The 18,112-nt window shown below is 47.8% G+C and overlaps 1 protein-coding gene and 1 long non-coding RNA gene across 3 annotated transcripts in view; both read right to left on the minus strand.

Moving 5' to 3' along the window:
- Window positions 1–12,733, minus strand: part of Casq2 (calsequestrin 2) — a 58,809-nt gene extending 46,076 nt beyond the window's left edge. Inside the window, exon 1 of one of the 2 annotated variants that reach the window (XM_005076526.4) lies at window positions 11,963–12,733. In XM_005076526.4, coding sequence (XP_005076583.1) covers window positions 11,963–12,196 — 234 coding nt within the window. In that variant the 5' untranslated portion in view covers window positions 12,197–12,733. The remainder of the gene's footprint in view (window positions 1–11,962) is intronic. The other variant, XM_005076527.4, reaches the window with a different exon arrangement.
- Window positions 12,734–16,667: 3,934 nt separating this feature from the next.
- On the minus strand, window positions 16,668–17,581 carry LOC121142212. The gene is made up of 3 exons (XR_005879189.1): window positions 17,458–17,581; window positions 16,981–17,100; window positions 16,668–16,899 (listed from the first exon to the last, which is right to left on the minus strand). It is a non-coding gene; the product is annotated as an uncharacterized LOC121142212 (long non-coding RNA).
- Window positions 17,582–18,112: the final 531 nt, after the last annotated feature.

The raw sequence follows: 18,112 nt of genomic DNA on the forward strand, positions 1-18,112 counted from the left end.
ATGCAGAACAGACAAAGAAAGGATATGGAAGGGGGAGGCAGCCAGGTGGCAGGCAGGTGTGTGGTCTGATTGGGAGATGGCTCTGGTCTCAAAAAAACGTTGGGACCATGAAGAAGCGACAGCCTGTAAGGTGGATAGTGTGAGTTGGGTCCCAGTGAGACCCAGTTGCTCTTCTTTGGCCTTTGAGAGGGAACAAAGGAGAGCGACTACAAGGTGACTCAGGGTTTCCAGCCAGAAAACAGAATAAAGGACAGATGGTAACATCAGGAGAATGTCCCAGGACTGGGGTCAGCTTCTCAGAACAAATACAACTGCAGTGAATTCATGGTCACAGAAAGCACTCAAACTACCCAAAGGAGCTGAGGGTGTGAGAGGTGGGGGCATTTGGGGGCCGGGTCATGAGAAAGCCTCAGGCCAGAGCTGGCCATGGTGGAGGCATGTGAAGTGGGTGCATGAAGCCTGAAGAAGCTCCTCCCCTGTGTGAGGAGGAACTGCTCAGAAGCGGAGAGGCATGAAAGGAGCACTGTGGTGCCCTAACTGCAAAGTCACAGAGGCCCGGTGTCACAGGGAGTCCAGGACCTCCACCAGGCCTCCTTTCTGGACCGGTACGTCATGGATGACCTTGCAAAGAAAAGCTGGGACAGAAGCCAATGCAGGCAACTGGACAGTCGAGTGGGTGGCAGGAACGGGCTGGAGCAGGTGTGACTTGCCTGTTCCAGAAGTTTGTCCATGAAAGGAAGTCATGGACACGGCTGGGAGAGGGACAAGTCCCCCTGCTGCCTGACTGTCGCCCTGGGCCTCAGGGGACAGGACATCTGATAGGTCTGTGTGTGCCTCCCAATCCCCGTACAGAATTATCAGCTCTAACACAGCGGGAGAGGCAAAGACACTTAGTGAGGAGAGGTTGGAGTTCCCTTCCTGGCTGGAGGGAAGATGGGAATGAGGTGAGGACACTGGAGAGGGCCACTGGAAGGGAGGCGGCTGTGCTTTTCTGCAAACTCAAGAGTCTGTAAATGTCAAAATAAGGAGCTTGAGGGGAATTCTGCAGCTCTCCGCTCAAAGACAGGGCCCCCCAGGCCAGCCACTAACAGCACCCTGACTGCACTACTGTTCTTTCCAAGCAAGCCAGGAGCCAGAGAGATCTGCTCTCCCTGTCCCTCCCTGATACCATCTGGCAACATGTCAGACTATTCAAAACTGTGTTCCCTGAAACCTGAGAGCCCACGTTTATCTCCAGTATCTCCTGTCACTTTTGGCCACTCTCAAGCAAGGCCTGGGCTATATATAGCCTGGCAGTTGGCATACATTCTGTCCACCAAGAAGGCTGGCTGGGGACGAGGACAGCTATTTAGGAGCATCAAGCATTTACTGAAGCCTTTGAGGTTGGTGTTGGGTAGCCCTGGAAAGTGCTGAGGGAGAGAGAGGCTACTGATTTATTTTACTGGCACTTTGGGAACTATCACCCCACTCAGTGCCAAAACAAGGGTCTAAAGCCTGGTGTGTGTACTACACCCCTCTAGGATGAAAGTCTATAAAACTACTGCAATAAAACACCAATTAGGGGAACATGTAATGGCTCAGTGGCAAAGGCACTTGCCACTAAACTTGACAATCTCAATTTGATCACCAGTATCCACATAGTGGAAGGGGACAATTGACTCCACAAAGTTGTCCTCTGACCTTCTTACATGCCATGATATGAACACATGCGTGTGTGCACGAACACACACACACACACACACACACACACACACGCGCGCGTGCTTAATTAAAATGTTAAAAGATAGTGCTGAGTAGGTATCCACTATGCCAACTACAGCGCTCATTATCTCATGTGAATTATCTTTTGGAATCTTCACGAAGGTCTCTTAAGAAAGAGCTTTGCAGATGAGAAAATGGAGGAACAGAGGGGCTAAGCAATTTGTCCACGACTACACGGTTTTTAAACAATCCCACTAAGAGCCCAACCCTGACACTGCTCCGGAACCTAAGCCCTCCTCCACTGCAACCTACTTCTGCAGAGGGAATCAGAGGGACCTGAGCCCACATCCTGGCTCTGCTGATGGCCAGCTGTGAGCTGAGAAAGTTACAGCTTCCTTGATCTCTAAGTTTCCATTAAAAAAGGAAGAAGGAGCCAGTTGTTGCCACACAACCTGCATGCAATCACTTAGTGGAGATTTATTCCCTGTAAAAGCCATTGCAGGGCGAATCCTATGCTAAAGCTTGCCCTGACCACAAGCATACATCAGCATCTCTTGCATGGAGAACTGGTGCTAACACAGCCCAAGGAGCCCACCCAGAGCTTCTCACTTAGCAGGTCTGGGGTGGAACCCCGGAGTAAGCATTTCTGATCAGATCCTATGCAGTTAGCCCTGGGACCACACGTAGTGAGAACCTTTGCTCCCCACAGGCTTCTAGCAAATGAGCACAGTCTCTCATTGCGCAGCTTTGGGTGATATCCAAGATGACAGAATGAGGGAGGCTGTCCCTGGAGGTCAGGGCTTCTGTTTATCCATTTTACACTAACAAGGACCTTTCATGGAATAAAAAACAAGTGGATTTAATTTCCAGTAACACACACACACATGTGTGCGCACACATACACACACACACACACACACACACACACACACACACACACGAGCCCAGACCCTTTGGGGGAGCATTTCTCTTGGTTTCACTCTCTCTTGGTTAGCATCATCCTTCATTAGAAGGGGAGGAGCAGGTGCCCTGCCCGTGGAGAGACTCTCCCATATGGGAACGAAGGAGTTGCTTGGATTTCTTTGTCTTACGTTGCACATAGAAAAGCACAAATCTGTTCGTGCTTGGCTGAACTTTATGAAATACCCGAACCTGACTGGATCCTGGAACTCAAGAGGTTGGAGCAGATGGATTTGCATCATCAAGTCACGGTCAGTCTGGGTGACATAGTGAAACCATGTCCCCCAAAACAAAACAACAACAAATTCTGACTAAAAATATTTTTGATAGCATCTACTAAAGACAGAAGATGCCATGGAAAACTAGCTTGTGTGGAGAGAGGGAGGTTTTATGGGATGTCATGTATGGGTGAGTTCAAAAGCAGTATTTAACTGTGCACCAAATGTGTGGGTCACTTTACATGTGTCTCATGTCTGTTTTATCATTGTAAGATGGCCTGGAAAGAAAGTACATATTGTGGCCATTGGAATATTTTACAAAACAAGCACTCAGCTTTGGGGAATCCCATCCTGCCCACAGCCACACTGCTAGCACACAGACTCAAACTCATTTCTTCACAGTAAATTGGGGTTGTGTGGTCAGCTAATAGCTTGATATCCTGGCCTAGGATGGCTGTGGAGAAGGCATGAGGCATGAGGCAGAGGCAGGTGAGGGCCAGCCCAGCACACAGCTGATGGTGGAGAGGGTGCCTGGCTTGGGTACCCAGCAGCAGGAGGGGGCTCCTGGAACCAGGCACCTTGGATACTCCAATGCCTCGCCAGTCCATTGCATTGCAAGATGGCATGCAACCCCTTCCTGAGAGGCTGTCCACGCAGAAACAGCTTGGGTGGGTACCTCTGGCCTGGTTCGTGTAGCTTAGACCCCACAGAACCTTCTGAGGCACCTTCAAACGTGCCAGCGCTTCCGGACTGAGCTGGCTTTCTAGGGAGAACAAGTCACATTAAGTGTACACCGAGACTGCGGCTCACAAGATATATCCCACACCAACCTCCAAAGCTGCAAGCTGCAAGACAGCAGGGCTGGTGATGGGAGTGAAAAGTCTCCCAAGTTCCCCAGCTGATCCCACGGCTTTTTTTCTGTAGCCGCTTTGTAGTGTAAGAGTCCTTACCATATTTCCATGGTGCTGGTTTCATGGTAGCTCATGGCCCCATTTAAAAATGTGTATACAGGGGAGGATGTCTACCCCGATAATACAAGATGGTGTTCCCAAGTGGGGATGCTTCGAGATGAACTGTGGCCCTGACATACAGGGTAGGACTATTTTTTTTTTTTTTTGGTTTTTCGAGACAGGGTTTCTCTGTATTGTTTTGGAGGCTATCGGTCCAGCCCAGCCTCGAACTCACAGAGATCCGCCTGCCTCTGCCTCCCGAGTGCTGGGATTAAAGGCGTGCGCCACCACCACCTGGCTTGGACTATTTTCGTTGTTGTGTGTGCACAATGTGTGTGGGCACATGTGCCATGTGGTTCATGTGTCACAGCATGTGTGCGGAGGTCAGAGGGTTCCAGGGATCAAACTCAGATTATTATGTTTATGTGAGAAGCACCCTTACCCACTGAGCCATCTTGCCAGCCCTCCATCTGTAAAATCTTCACTTCTTTGTTAATTCTACACAGGGAAGGCTTAACTACAGTCAACTGAGCCCATACCCCTCTGACAGTACTTCTTGTGTTTTACGCATCCAAGATCACCTGCAATACATAAAGTGAGCGGCAAAGGCCCATTCTCCAGTTCCACAGGAGCCGGGTGGGGTGGGGATGCTTCTCCTGGAACAGCACGGGCTCTGTGTAAGGGCTCCTTCTCAAAGCCAAACCAAAATAAGCCTGACCTCATCTTTTTTTTTTTCTCAGAATGGAGCAGGTGTGAGACTGAAGAGGGCTGTCTTTGGGCGGGGAACAGTTGGAAAAAGTCCCTGAATCCTGCGTGTGTTGCTATTCTCTGCCCAGAATTCCCACATCATTCCATCTGTAGGTTTACTTGATTCCAACAACTTCATTCTGCCCCGGGGTTTGGAAGAGCAACCACTGGGACCTTTGCCAGCGCTAAATAGGCTCGGAATGCAGGGTCAGCCTTAAAAAGCTTGGGGCTTTCTGTCTCTGTGCACAGATACATGTGGGACTGAGAGTCCCACAGTTTGGGAAACAAACAAACAAACAAACAAAAGCATGTTTGACTTAGTTCAGTATTTCAGTGGGAGGAATTAAAGGAGAAAGCATAGATCCCTGGATCTTACAAATTCAACCTCTTTTTCTATACTTTGCAAAAAGAGAGAGAGAGAGAGAGAGAGAGAGAGAGAGAGAGAGAGAGAGAGAGAGAGAGAGAGAGAGAGATGGCTCAGGTTGTAAAGATACTTGCCACCAAACCTGATTAATGTAGATCTGGGGAGTGCCAGCCTATAATCCCATGGCCAGAGAGTCTGGGAAACAGAAACTTCATTCAGTGGCTGATGTAAGAAGAGGCACACTCCCATGGCTAAGCACTGAGCTAAACTCAAGAAAGCCAGTAACAGAGAGGGAGGACTGATGACCAAAGGCATTAAGACTGGGCTGTTTTAACCCCCAGAAACAGCTGACCTGACAAGGGTTAACTCTTGGATCCCAGGCATCAGCCTGGGAATCCAGCATAGGACCGATCAAGACCCCCTGAATGTGGGTGTCAGTGAGGAGGCCTAGGGAATCTATTGAGCCTTGGGCAGCAGATCAGTACCCATCCCAAGTATACACACGGACTTTGGACTCCCATCCAACAATGTGAGGTGCACTCTCACCCTGAACTCATGGGGGAGGGTCTAGGCCCTGCCCTATATGAAATGACAGACTATGGACACCCCCATGGAGGGCCTCACCCTCCCAGGGGAAATGAGGGGATAACGGGGGGGGGGGGGTAGGAGGGAGGGCACAGGAGGAGGGGAGGGAAAGGGAGAGGGACCTAGAACTGACTTGTGAAGCAACCTTGTTTCTAATCAAAATTTAAACTTAAAAGTAACTTAAAAAAACCCTGATTAATGACCCTATGATCCCTATGACGTACATGGTGGAAGGGAAAAACCGTCTTTAAAACTTGCTCTCTGGGCTGTGCACTATGGCATGCAATACACGCCCCCCACTCACCAAACAAATTAGGTAACTTTAAAAAGACATAAGGAAAAATGTATTCCAATAGAGACAATGTGTGTACAAGTCCTTTCCTTTTCCATTTCTCTCTCTCTCTTTCCAACTATCCACCCATTCATCCATCAAAGTTTATTCATTGAAGTCTAGCTGGGTGTTAAGCTTCTGCCCATTTAAACACAGTAACTGCTTCGGAGCCACACAAAGTCCAGCTGTACAATTTAGCATTGCTAAGTGTGGGTGAAAATCCAGAGTAGCAAGACACGTGTTTTCATAACTCAGTATTGTTTACAAACCTGAAACTATCCCACTCAGCTGTTCACTTGTATAGTGGAAGGAACATGCCACCAGAACCTAATAGGAATGGATGCAAATTCTGCTTCATGCTTTATTTCATAGCTTTGTGATTTGGGCAATTTTTAGCCACCACTGCCTGGCTAAATTCTTTTTAAAATAAAAGTTGCTATGGTTATGATGTCTCTTCACAGCAATAGAACATTGACTAAATCAGTGACACTTAAACACATTAGATCTAAAGGAAATTGATTTTTATCATTTACAAAAGAGAAACATCACAGACATCAAAGGCCATGTCACCTGTCTCTGCAATTAAGATGACTACTTGATGAATAGATGGAAGGACAACTTAGTTTCCCATTACAGAACATTCTTCAATCTGCTCTGAGCACTTCTGCATGATTCCCACGGGCTATCATGGCATCTTCATACCCCATATCCATATTCCCCCACTGTCCTCAGATGGTACATCTTTCATGGAAAAGAATAAAAAGACACAGCGGCCAAACAGATGTGTCTGCTCTTCTCGGCTAACTCCTGAGTCCCCTCTAAGTGTACGTTGAAGGTAACTCTCTGATTTGGTCTCAGAAACCCCGGCAATTCTATGGAAAACATCTCAAAGGGGGTGACACTCCTTAGATTCTCATATTTAGACTCTTTTGGGAAAACCGTTCCAAACATGAGGGAGGGGGTCAATGGGAGCTACCGGGGAGATCTGGTTGAGTCCCACAGAAGTCTTGAATTATTGTACCACAAGACCCAGCTTGCTATTTCCAATGATTACAGGTAGTATACTATTTAGTGTCCATTTTCTGTCATGAGAGATGCCATGCAGACACTGGGGAGACAGCTAACAGAGCTTCCCAAAGGGTGATTTTTTAAAGCACAAGTATGTTCTCAGAAGGGAACGCTGAAGAGCAGCCCAAACCTTAGACCCCAGAGACAGACTGTTAGGAAGCCACCAAAGCAACTGGTCAACCCAGTGCTTGACTTAGTGCCAAAACTTGAGGTTGCTTGCCAATCCAAGAAACCAAGTTCACCCAAAACAAATGGACCAGTCCTTACTGCTTATGATGAGGAAAACATTGGTCTTCTGTTACCCACCCACCCCCACATTCATTTTGTTACACTGAGATAACTGTGTCTGCTGAGAGCAATACATACTGGTAAATGGGTGGATATGTCTATCCAGGGATCCACAATGCTCATTTTCATGTTCTAAAACATTAGCTTGCCTGTGAAGTACCTGAGACATCTCACCACTTACTTAACAACTGAATTGTGGGTTGGTCTATTGTTGCTCCCTGCCTTCCATTCATACCCCCCAGGACATAGCCCACAAAGCTGCCACTCTCCCAGTTTATGCTGGCACCACAATAGAAAAATAGGGGAAGGGCACAGATAAATCATTGTGGAAGAAAAAAATATGTGAATGGCAAATAATTTTATGTAAAAAAATCAATGCTGTTATGAATTTTCAAACTGGGCATGGTGGCACATGCCTTTAACTTCAGCACTCAGGAGATAGAGGCAGGTAGATTCTGTTAGTTTGGGGCCAGCCTAGTCTGCATAATGAGTTCCAGGACAGACAGAGATATAAAGTGAGGTCTTGTCTCAAAAATAAAAAAAAAACAGAACCAAAAATTTATTTTTGGGGGGTGGGTGTTTTGAGACAGGGTTTCTCTGTGGCTTTGGAGGCTGCCCTGAAACTAGCTCTTGTAGACCAGGCTGGTTTCAAACTCACAGACAACTTTGAAAATCTAAACAGACTTAATTTTTAAAAAAATACTTTAAAAATTGTGCCAGGCTCTAAAATACAAAAATGACTTTTTAAAATGTATATAGCTATATAGTGGAATATATGTTTACAAATGTAAAACTATTTAATGATGTAGAATAAGTTATAAAACTGTAAATGCTATAATCCTGACTGAAAAAATGCATGTTTAGGCATAGGAAAAATACTGAAAACATGTCAGAATACTAACCATGCTCACTCGGTCATGATAGTTTTCATGGCATCCTTCATCCACCAGAGAGAGAGAGAGAGAGACAGAGAGAGAGACAGAGAGAGAGACAGACAGAGAGAGAGAGAGAGAGAGAGAGAGAGAGAGAGAGAGAGAGAGAGAGAGAGAGAGAGAGAGAAACCTGTGCTACATGGTTCATGAGTAATGAGGGGACCCAGCTGGGAAGTGAGCCTACTGTCTACTTGATGAAGAGCGCGTAGCCACTCTTGCGGGAGGGAAGATGTTCCGAAGAGAAGCTGCTGCTCTTCTCTTTGCCAGACAACTGAAACAACCTGCCCCAAGAAACTGGAATTTCCCAGGGGTCTCAGGCTGGAAAAGGGAAAACACTGAAGTCTGGTGCCAGTCAGAGGAGGGTCCTGTGTCTCAGGAAGAGATTTCACACAGTTCTGACAACTGCAGGCAGGCCAGGCTGGGTCTCAGTCAGTGCTGATGGGCGGGACCACGGGTGCTGGGCTATGAATACCTCTTACCTTTTACCTTGTATTTAAACCTAAACCTCATGCCAGGACCCAAAGATGGACTTTGGGGTCACCGAATCCCTTTGTTTGTCTCCCCAACATGGCCACCATGCCTAAACCTCCCTTTTCTCTCTTCCATTGTTGCTTGTCTCTTTCACTGGACTAGTGAGAACAGGTGGTTGAGCCTAGGTTGATACGGCTTTCAGGGCCAAGCCTCTGACCCTAATAACCCCCGTAACAGCCACATATATGAATCCAGAAGAATGCCTTTCAAGGGCTGTCTCTTCCAGAGGGACTTCACCAAGGAGGAATAAAAACCTTACTCTAAAGCAGTCAGATGTACCCCATGGACAAACTTTAGTGAGAACTCACAGAAGACATTCAAGAGCTGTCAGATGCTCCCCCCCCCACTCTGCCCCTTCCATCCTTAGTGTTTGGCCTGGGAAATTCCTACTCTCTTCCTGGACCAGTTCTGCCCTGTCATACTTTCTATGTACCCACACAAAGACAGTGGGGCTTTTTTCTCTTTCTGGTCATGCCAGAATGAGATGATCCTCTGGTGATAAGCTATGAACTCCTCACTCCCGTCCTTCAGTCACTGCATCCCTCAGCTGTCTCCACCTGGGAATGGGACGGTGAGATCAGTTTGATAGGTGGGTATTGACTTTTAAAACCAAGACAACAGTCTGAAAATGGAAAAAGATTTCTTTAAAAATCCAAGCATCCCCCCAAGGAGTAGTATTGCGCTGTGAAATTTGTGTTTTGCTGCTATGAATGTCTGTGTGACCTAGGTCACCCAGGGTTACTTTGCAGTAAGACACTCGGGAAATTACTTCCCTGTACTACTAGATGGGTAGGGATCTGGGTGGACTCCTCAGAACTGTGTGTCATGGCTGAGACAGTCCTGTCCCATGGACACCAAGTAGCCACAGCCCTGGGGCTGGAAGGAACTCTCTCTAAGTTTAAGTTTGAGGTACATGAGAAAAGCAAGAACAAACTAGTAGTTTTGACTAAGGAGAAAACTTAGGGTGATCACATCTACCCCTCTGACAGGTGTCTCAACAGAAGTGAACCCCTTGCCCGCATTCCCAGGAAGCCCAGCTTCTTGCCACTCCTGAGACCTGCCTCCTAGACCCAGCACTCCTCAGCCTTGGTGTCACTCAGCTGGGACCCCAAAGCCTGGCCTGGGGCCGTATGACTCTGTTCATGGAAGGTACCAGACAGAGCCTTGCACAGGGCAGCCGGCAGCACCCTTCACACCACCTGACATCAGGAGAAATGCCATGGAGGAGCTGGAGGAGCTCAGACTGCCTCACTCAAACGAGAGAAGCGCCATTGGGCAACTTGGCCTCTCAGGTCTCCATCTCCAGTGTGTGGACTGGAGACAGTGCCCACTTCACACTGTGACTGAGGATTAAGTCAGCTAACACACACAAAGTGCTTTCAACAGTCGCTCCCCAGCAAGTGCTCCACAAGCCACCATCCTTATCAACTCCCCCATAACCTAAGGGTTTCTTTATCTTCACATAGCTATGAATAAGAAACTGAAATTCCAAGAAATAGTTATCAGTCCTGGCTCACATGCCCAGTAGGGGCAAAGCTAGAACTTACATCAGAGCTCCTGGAAACCATTCCTATATTTCCTTTGCTTTAATGTTCCCTGAGAAGCATCAGGCTAGACCCTGTGCTCAACTTGCGTTTATCAATCTCTGCTAACTCAGCACCCTTGCAGGAACAGTGTCTGGAAGAATGGGACCTCAAGGCAGTCCCTTCTTATGACTTTTCTTGGGGCCCCAGAACTAAGTCTTCAAAAGGGACATACTTTAAGTAATGTGTGTAAATGTGCTATTTAATAAAAGCAAAATAATAATAAGATGGGTATTTAAAAATGGTTGTCACTGTGCCCTGGTCATGTAGGGGTTCTTTTAAGTCTGGTTTTAACTAGTCAGTGATGAACTTACCCAGTAGAATCCTTATGACGTTTGTGAATGTAGTTCATACGACAGTTTCTGGGTAACTAAGAATGGCAATTGGCAATGGAGATGATAATGTGCCCATTTAATGGGCTAAGCAGCCGGTGTGCTCTGTGCCTGTTCTTTTTCCAATCTGTGGCTTTTCCCATTTCTATAGCTTCAGGACTCTCCTTTTCCTCCACCCGCTGCCTACAGAAAGGACAAAATCACCACCATCACCCCCAGGGTGGATGGTGTCTGGGAAGAATATAATGGCTGTGGAGGTATTTTTAAACACTAGCACTCTTGGCTGATTAGGAGGCCCTTCCAATTCTGAAATGCTTTTTCCATCTTTTAATGTCATTTTGATATCTTCAGGTGGCTTTGCTGAATTTTATTATAGTCATTTTTTGAGGCTTTAAATCTCCTTGGCTTTATGTGGTGAATTTTTTAATCCTATTATTTGATTAGACTGAGTGTCCTGGAAGTCCTGCCTGGTTGATTCTCAAGCAGCCCTTCCTGTGGCTGTGTGCAGAGCTGGCCATGGGGACTAAGAAGGACTCTTGGCAAGGTGGGTATTCTTGAAGTGTCAGTGCCCTTCAGCTGTCCAGGAGGAGATGCAGAGAGTCTTTCTGTGGCACTTGCAAAGGATTAGAAATGCCACCCGCCCCGTGCCAGGTGACCAACAGGTCATGTAATACAGATAAAATAAGAAATGACTTCAGCTTGGGCCCCAAACTCACATCAAGAACTTTCTGAGAAGACAAAAAAAAAGCTGCCTGCCAATGAATACACAGCCCAGAAGAACACACATCCAAGCTCTGGAGTTGACTGGGAAAATGAGAGGAAGTGACACAGTCAGTCTCCTTCTGGGCAAGGTCAAAGGACCCTGGCTTCTCTGGATCCAGGGGAGGGTGTAGACAAGCGTGGAGAATGAACTCACTGAACGAACTCATAAGAATCCCCTGGTTTCCTTTAAGCCAATGGTTAGTGATATCTGGAGAATTCTGAAAACAGACAGGTGGGACTAGAACCCCTGACACCTCAGAACATGTGAAGGAAGACCTTCAGATCAGTTGCCTAGAGCTTGTCCTCTGGGGCCTCCCATCTTCCTGCCCTGCTCTGATTGCACACACCAGTGTGGGTGAGCGTGAGCTATTTATCCTGAGCAATGACCACACAGCTCCCGGATAAAGAAGGCTCAATGTGCAGCCCCGTCACCCCCTTCCACCTTAAGAGTTTGTTCACTTCTGCAGCGAAAACAAAACAAAACTCTTCAATTATGCGAGACTACAGCACACAAGACCTCTGGACGTGTTCTCCGTGCCCTTGTTCCCACATCCCTGACAAATGCCACGTGGGCTCTCTCCGACGGGTGGCTGCTGACCCTCTCACTCACCTCCAGTACTATCTCCTTAAGCTGGAACTGTTTCTGGGCGACCTTGTCTGAAGACACCGGCTCATGGTAATAGAGGCACAGCAGTTCATATTTCTTCAAGATCTGCTTGAAGCTCTTCTCAGAAAGACTGACCACGCGGTCTTTCCCATCATAGGTGGGAAAGTTCAGCCCCTCTTCTGCCCTGCTAAAGGACAGCAGATAAACCCCCAGCAGGAGCAGGTGAGTTCTCTTCATTTGGGAAAAGTCTTGTTTCTCGTTCCCCAGAGTAGAGACCAGGAGAGACAGGCTGGGAGGCTCTTGGAGGCTTTGCTGAGCCCGGTAGGGAGAACAGAGGCTGATCTCACCTCCGCGGGTCCTGCAGCTGTGGTGTCTTGGGCTCAGGACAATCTGTGGAGGCTTAATGCACACATGCGCAAAGAGCAAGAGCCAGGCAGCAGGCTGGGAGGCCAAGCCCTAGATACCGTGCATAGCTCTTCCAGCCACTGTCTCATTAAGAACTCCATTTTTAGGATGCAGTTGTTCAGGCTAAAAATAAAGCATGCAATGAATAATAATAATATAAGAAGTCAGATATGACACTATTGAGGGATTTGTCCGTGCAGTGTTACCGTGTGTCAGCGGTGGAGGGGTGGCAGGTGGAGCGAGAATGAAGATACTGTATGTACGACAGTGAAATAAGGAGGGGCCAAAAGTCAAAGGAGAGAGGGAAACTCATGGGGAGCGATGAGACGAGAGCAAGAGGGGGTGATGGTGCCAATAGGAACATGGAGAGGTTAGGACATCAAGAATGCCGCTTTCAGACATTGTGCTGCTCAATTCAAGGGCAACCATGCAGCCTCTCTCTCTGGCTGCACTGCCCTACTGAGACCAGCACACTCTCCACATGCCTTTCCAAGTCTTCGTGGAAGCCCATCCTGGCGACACCATGTCCACATGTCCTTGCTAGTCAGGGACATAGAGACATACTTTCCCACTAACCCAGGCCACAAAGGACCATAGCAGTCCCTGCTCATTCTCCTTTCCAGGTCCCATGGCTGAGGGCTGCCAGAGGCAGGAGAACTGATGATCATTCTAAAGTCATTTTTTAAAAGTTTTCTGGTTCCCACAGGAACATTCTTGAGTTTCCTACTAATGTCCTGCCATTTTTCCTTCCCTTTTCCTCTCCCTCCTTCCCCTCCACCCCACATCCTCTCCCACGCCCACCTTCATTAACTCTAAGGCATCGTTTTGCCCCTTTCTTCATCAGCAAGACTGATACGGAGTTTATCCAGGCTGGGAAAGAGCAGAAATCTCCACTCTGCCTTCTTTGTGGCTGGTAGACGCTGGAGCTCTGTGCGTCCTCCCCGAGTCTCCGGTCCCCATTGTTTAAAATGAAGAAGACCGCAACCGTGGTGCTTAGGACACACAGGAGGAAGAGCCTGACACAAAGCAAGCCCTCGAGAGCCGTAGCCTTGTGTTGGATTCCTTCTCACCGGAGTGGGTGGAACGTGGGTGGTTACAGTAATCTCTCCATTTTTAACATCATTGGTGAAGCTCATCCACTCCATCCTCACAATGAGCTCAGCCGGCCACAGTGTAGGCCTGCTTCCTGCAGACGAGCTGACTGGGGCTGTGCCCTGTACCGTGGATGGGTCTGGGATTCTCAAAGGCCCCATACTGCTGACATCAGGGCTCTGGGCTGTGTGGCTTCTCACTCAGCAGTGCCCTTGCCTGTGCCATTCTGGTGGCTCATTGGTACTTTCTTCTGGTCTGATAAAAGTTCTCTTATGCTCTTCACAGGGTGGGTGGCACTTAGGAGTCTGGCCAGTGTTTATCTTCTTTCTGCTAGAAAGCCAGTCACCAGCACCTTTCCCAGCAGCTGGAAGAAAAAGCTAATTCCACTGCTGTCTGACTGTGTTGAGGCCCTCTGCAGCCAGGAAAACTCTGATGACTCCTCACTTTCACATCCAGGAGGGCGGAGCCTTGGGTAGCGCGGCACTAATAACCCTGACCCATTGCAGTCCTTCCCAGGGGCTCAGTCTTTCCCAGGGGTACAGTCCTTCCCAGGGGTGCTGTCTCTGTGCTGTGTAAAGGGAGAGTCCTCAGCAACAGTCCTTGCCAAGCCTTCCAGCTTCCTCCTTCCTTAGGGGTGGGTGGGGGTGTGTCTTGTCTTTTTGAGGTCAGCTCTGCAAACTTACCAGTTGTCTAAATCTCACTGGGTTACCTTTATTTAGAAGCCGCTCTACTTTCCTCAATAAGTAACTTTTTTTTTCCTGTTTTTTTCATTTCTCCACCGGCCACTGAAACCTTTAACTTCAGAGTCTTTGCATTTCCTATTGACTTGTTATCATACTTGGGTGTCATGACCTGTCCCCCAAGTGAGACCAGTATCCATTCTCTAAAAGAGTCTAGTCGATAGAGCAGAAAACATATTTATTCAATGTGTGTCCATTGGGAAAAGGGGCAATGAGGTCCAGTGACCCCTTCAAGACCATCTTTAGGGTTCTGGAGTGAGACTGAACCTTGAAGAAGGGGCCCAGGATATGCCACCTAAGCAGGGTACCCTTTGCGGTGAAGGTGTGACCTTTAAATGCAGGTGAGAACGTATGTGTTTGAAAAGATACAACAACCTGAACAAGAAAAGGAATGCTGCTCTCTCTGTCTCTCTCTGTCTCTCTCTGTCTCTCTCTGTCTCTCTCTGTCTCTGTCTCTGTCTCTCTCTGTCTCTCTCTGTCTCTCTGTCTCTGTGTGTGTGTGTCCCCTCTGTCTCTCTGTCTCTGTCTCTGTCTCTGTCTCTCTCTCTCTCTCTCTGTGTGTGTGTGTGTGTGTGTGTGTGTGTGTGTGTGTGTGTGTGTGTGTCCCTTCTGGGTGGTCCCATCCATCACTGGCACTTCATTGTCTGGCTTCAGCCTCATTCTGTAAGGTGGTCTAACAAGTTGTTAGAACTGTGCGAAACTTTGTGGGAGACAAGTTGTCTCTCAGGCTGTTGCATATGACTCCTGGGGAAATTCCCATTTCTTTGGGACCCATTGTTTCCCAGACAGAGAGACACAGTCTCTCCAGAATGCTTTCATTTCTGCCAAGCTCACCACAGATTTACAACAGACAAAACTACAAGGGTAGAGGAAATTGTTTTGTTTTGTGTTTTTAATTGACGTTAGACTTCAAGTCTAGCTTCTGGATTGATGGCTCCAGTGAGAAGCTCCTGTCAACAGGTAGACTCTGCAGGGCCTGCAGACCCACCTGGGGAGCGCACAGTCTCTGACAAACCTGTGGTGCTGTGGTGCTGAGGGTCCCTGTGTATCCTCTAGTAGTTGGAAATGGGAAGATGAACTTGTGTCCACCTTAAGGAGGAGCACGTTTTCCTGTCTGGCCATGCACTGTAGTGGCCTTCTCTCCCCCACTTTTGTTTTCCTGGAGTCTCTTGCTTTCTTCCTCACCAGCCTTAAGGATTTTATAAACACCAATGCTGCATCCATGTCTAGATCAGCCTGTGTGCCTCAAATCAGCTATTTCAGTCCTGATCAAACCAATGTGAAGCGCACTTCCAGGTCTGTGTGAGCCTACTGTAGCCTGTGGGGTTACTTATGTAATTAACTGGCATTTTTCAGTTTCACTGCATTTGTTTTTCAACAAGAAGGAGTAAACAAACAAATACAGATAAATGTTCATTGTCACAGTGTGACACAAGCCCTTTGTAGGTGGACTTTTCTGTCGCACCATTCAGTGCCCAAATAACCACACAGAGATTTAACATTAATTATAAATGCTTAATAATAGTAATAATAACCCAGGCTTGTTACTAGCTTACTCTTACATTTTAAATTAACCCGTATTTCTTATCTACACTCTGCCACGTGGCTCGGTACCTTTTCTCAGTACGGCAAGTTCATCACCTTCTCTCCAAGTCCCCTCATGATCCCCAGACCCCTTCTCCTCTTGAATTCCCTTTTTGTCTGTAAGTCCCACTTAACCTCTACCTGTCCGGCTATTGGCCAGTCAGAGTCTTTATCAACCCAAGTATCATGACACATATTCACACCGTGTAAAGGAATCCTCTACAGCCCTTGGCTTTCTAGCAATTTCTACCTATTGTCTCTGTGAACTGGCACATATAGGGTCCCCCAACCGCATCCCTTCACTTGTTTTTCTTTGAAAGGTAGCAGATGATTTCAAGAACGTAATTCAGGCTGATCTTCACAGTGATCTGATTCACAGGTAAGCTTAGACATGAAGCTATGAAGTTTTCTTTCCTGGTCAATTACACAGATTTTTCCAGAACATCTACTTTTGTTGGTACAGGGGATAGACACACAGTAAACCCCAATTCATGAATTCCCATCTTAAAAGAAAGGGCCAGGTGGAGCATGTGTGAGCGCTTACATAATGCAATTGGTCACATAGGGAACTATGCTCTCAATAGCAGTTGAGAAAGACAAAAGAAGAGACGATGACAACAGGCTAGTTGTTGGAAGAAAGCAGTTGGGGGAGGCAGAGGCAGGAAGATTGCGGCAGTTTCAAGATCAACATAATGAGTTCCAGGCCAGAGAGGACTAGAGAGAGATCCTTTCTCAAAAAAAAAAAAAAAAAAAAAAAAGAAAAGAAAGAAAGAAAGAAAGAGCCTTTTGTTACCAGAGTGAGGGCCAGAGCCTGTGCCCTGGCAGCCCCAGAGGCCTATGGCTGGCCGCTTGTCCTCAATAGGCCAATCAAAGAGACGATAGTGAAAAGCAGAGAAAGGAGTTTTATTCAGTGTGACCACACCCGAAGAGAAGCAAGTTAAGTGGGTCTGGGAATCCCTCATGCATCTCTGGGGTTCTGGCCTGAGGTTTAGGCTTACAGGGAGGGCAGGAGAAGTCCCGGTCAAAGTGTGGTCCGGTCCACTACAGATCAACCATTGTCTGTCTCCAGTCTCTCCTGAAAAGTGGTCTGATGAATTGTCAGAGCGGTGTGAAATCTTCCTGGAAGGCAAGTTACCCTCAGCTAACATCAGAGCTTTGACCTTTTCCTTCCCCCAACCCCACCCCCAGCATGAGACTGACATGGGAATTCCAATTGCTTGGGGTCCAGCGGCTCAACAGTCTGGTTGCCATAGGAAGGCGCATCCGTGTCTCTCTAGAGATTCTTCATTTCTGCAAGGGCGGTTACATACAGGGTAGACACTGTAAGGACAGAAAGCAAAGCAGAGCTGATGAGGCTGAAGGTTGCTAAGAAGATCCCAGGGCCAGCCTCCCTCTCCGCCTGTGGGCTGTCTCCAGCCCAATGCCAGAGGGCTTCCCTGGCCTCTCTCCCCCATGTCAACAGTCAACATGACTTTTCTTTTACAGACTGTTTTGCCCTTTCAAACACACACATAGTCATTTATATTTAAAGGTCACACCTACATGCAAAGCATAGGCCAGTTTTTCCCCCTCCCTGGCTCTCAGATTTCCAAGTTGTGAAAATTAGACTCCCCCGTGCCTTCTTCTGGTTCTAAATTTTTCATCTTAGTTCTAAGAGTTCCTGGGAGTAGGACAGACCTGGAGCCTCTCCTGGGCTGGCCTGGGCTTGAGGAGGTGAGGCATGCGGTCCCCGTAGAGGAGGGTTTTGAGGGGCAGGACCCAGGATGAGCCCAAGCTTGCCTCTCTCTGCGGTGAAGCCCCACTCCCTCATGGCGCTCTTCTTTGACTAAAATACTCCACCCAGTGGACAGAGCCGAACATGGCATCTTTCTTTTGTTTGCCTTAGGAGCATCCTGGAGCAGCCTTGTTGCAGCTGCTCACTGTCACCCTCGGGGAGACACTGGTGTCCAGCTCCCCCTGTTGCAAGACTTTGCCGGCACAGGTAGCTGCCCGAAACCTTCCTTTCCCCAGAGCTCTGAATGTCAGGGCCCTTTAGGAGCCTTTCGACCTCGCCAGCATCTGGAAACTTCTGAACAGAATCAAGTACAGGGAGAGCAGCTAGGCTGACAAGCCCCAAGGCTCCACTAGAGTGATCCGATTCCAGCTTTTGACAAATGTCACTTCCTTGGGGAGGGTGTCAGTCTAGGCTGGGGCTGCCATTCACTTCCCAACACGTGGCACTTCTCCTTGGAAACACCACTCCCTCTGGAGTTCCTATCTTCTTAGATGGGCCTAAAGGTTATTGGATCAGGAAAACATCTGTTACTAGCATTGTCATAACTAGCCTGGGCCC

This window comes from Mesocricetus auratus, unplaced genomic scaffold, assembly GCF_017639785.1.
Source record: "Mesocricetus auratus isolate SY011 unplaced genomic scaffold, BCM_Maur_2.0 Super-Scaffold_100009, whole genome shotgun sequence".
In the NCBI taxonomy this organism is placed as follows: Eukaryota; Metazoa; Chordata; class Mammalia; order Rodentia; family Cricetidae; genus Mesocricetus; species Mesocricetus auratus.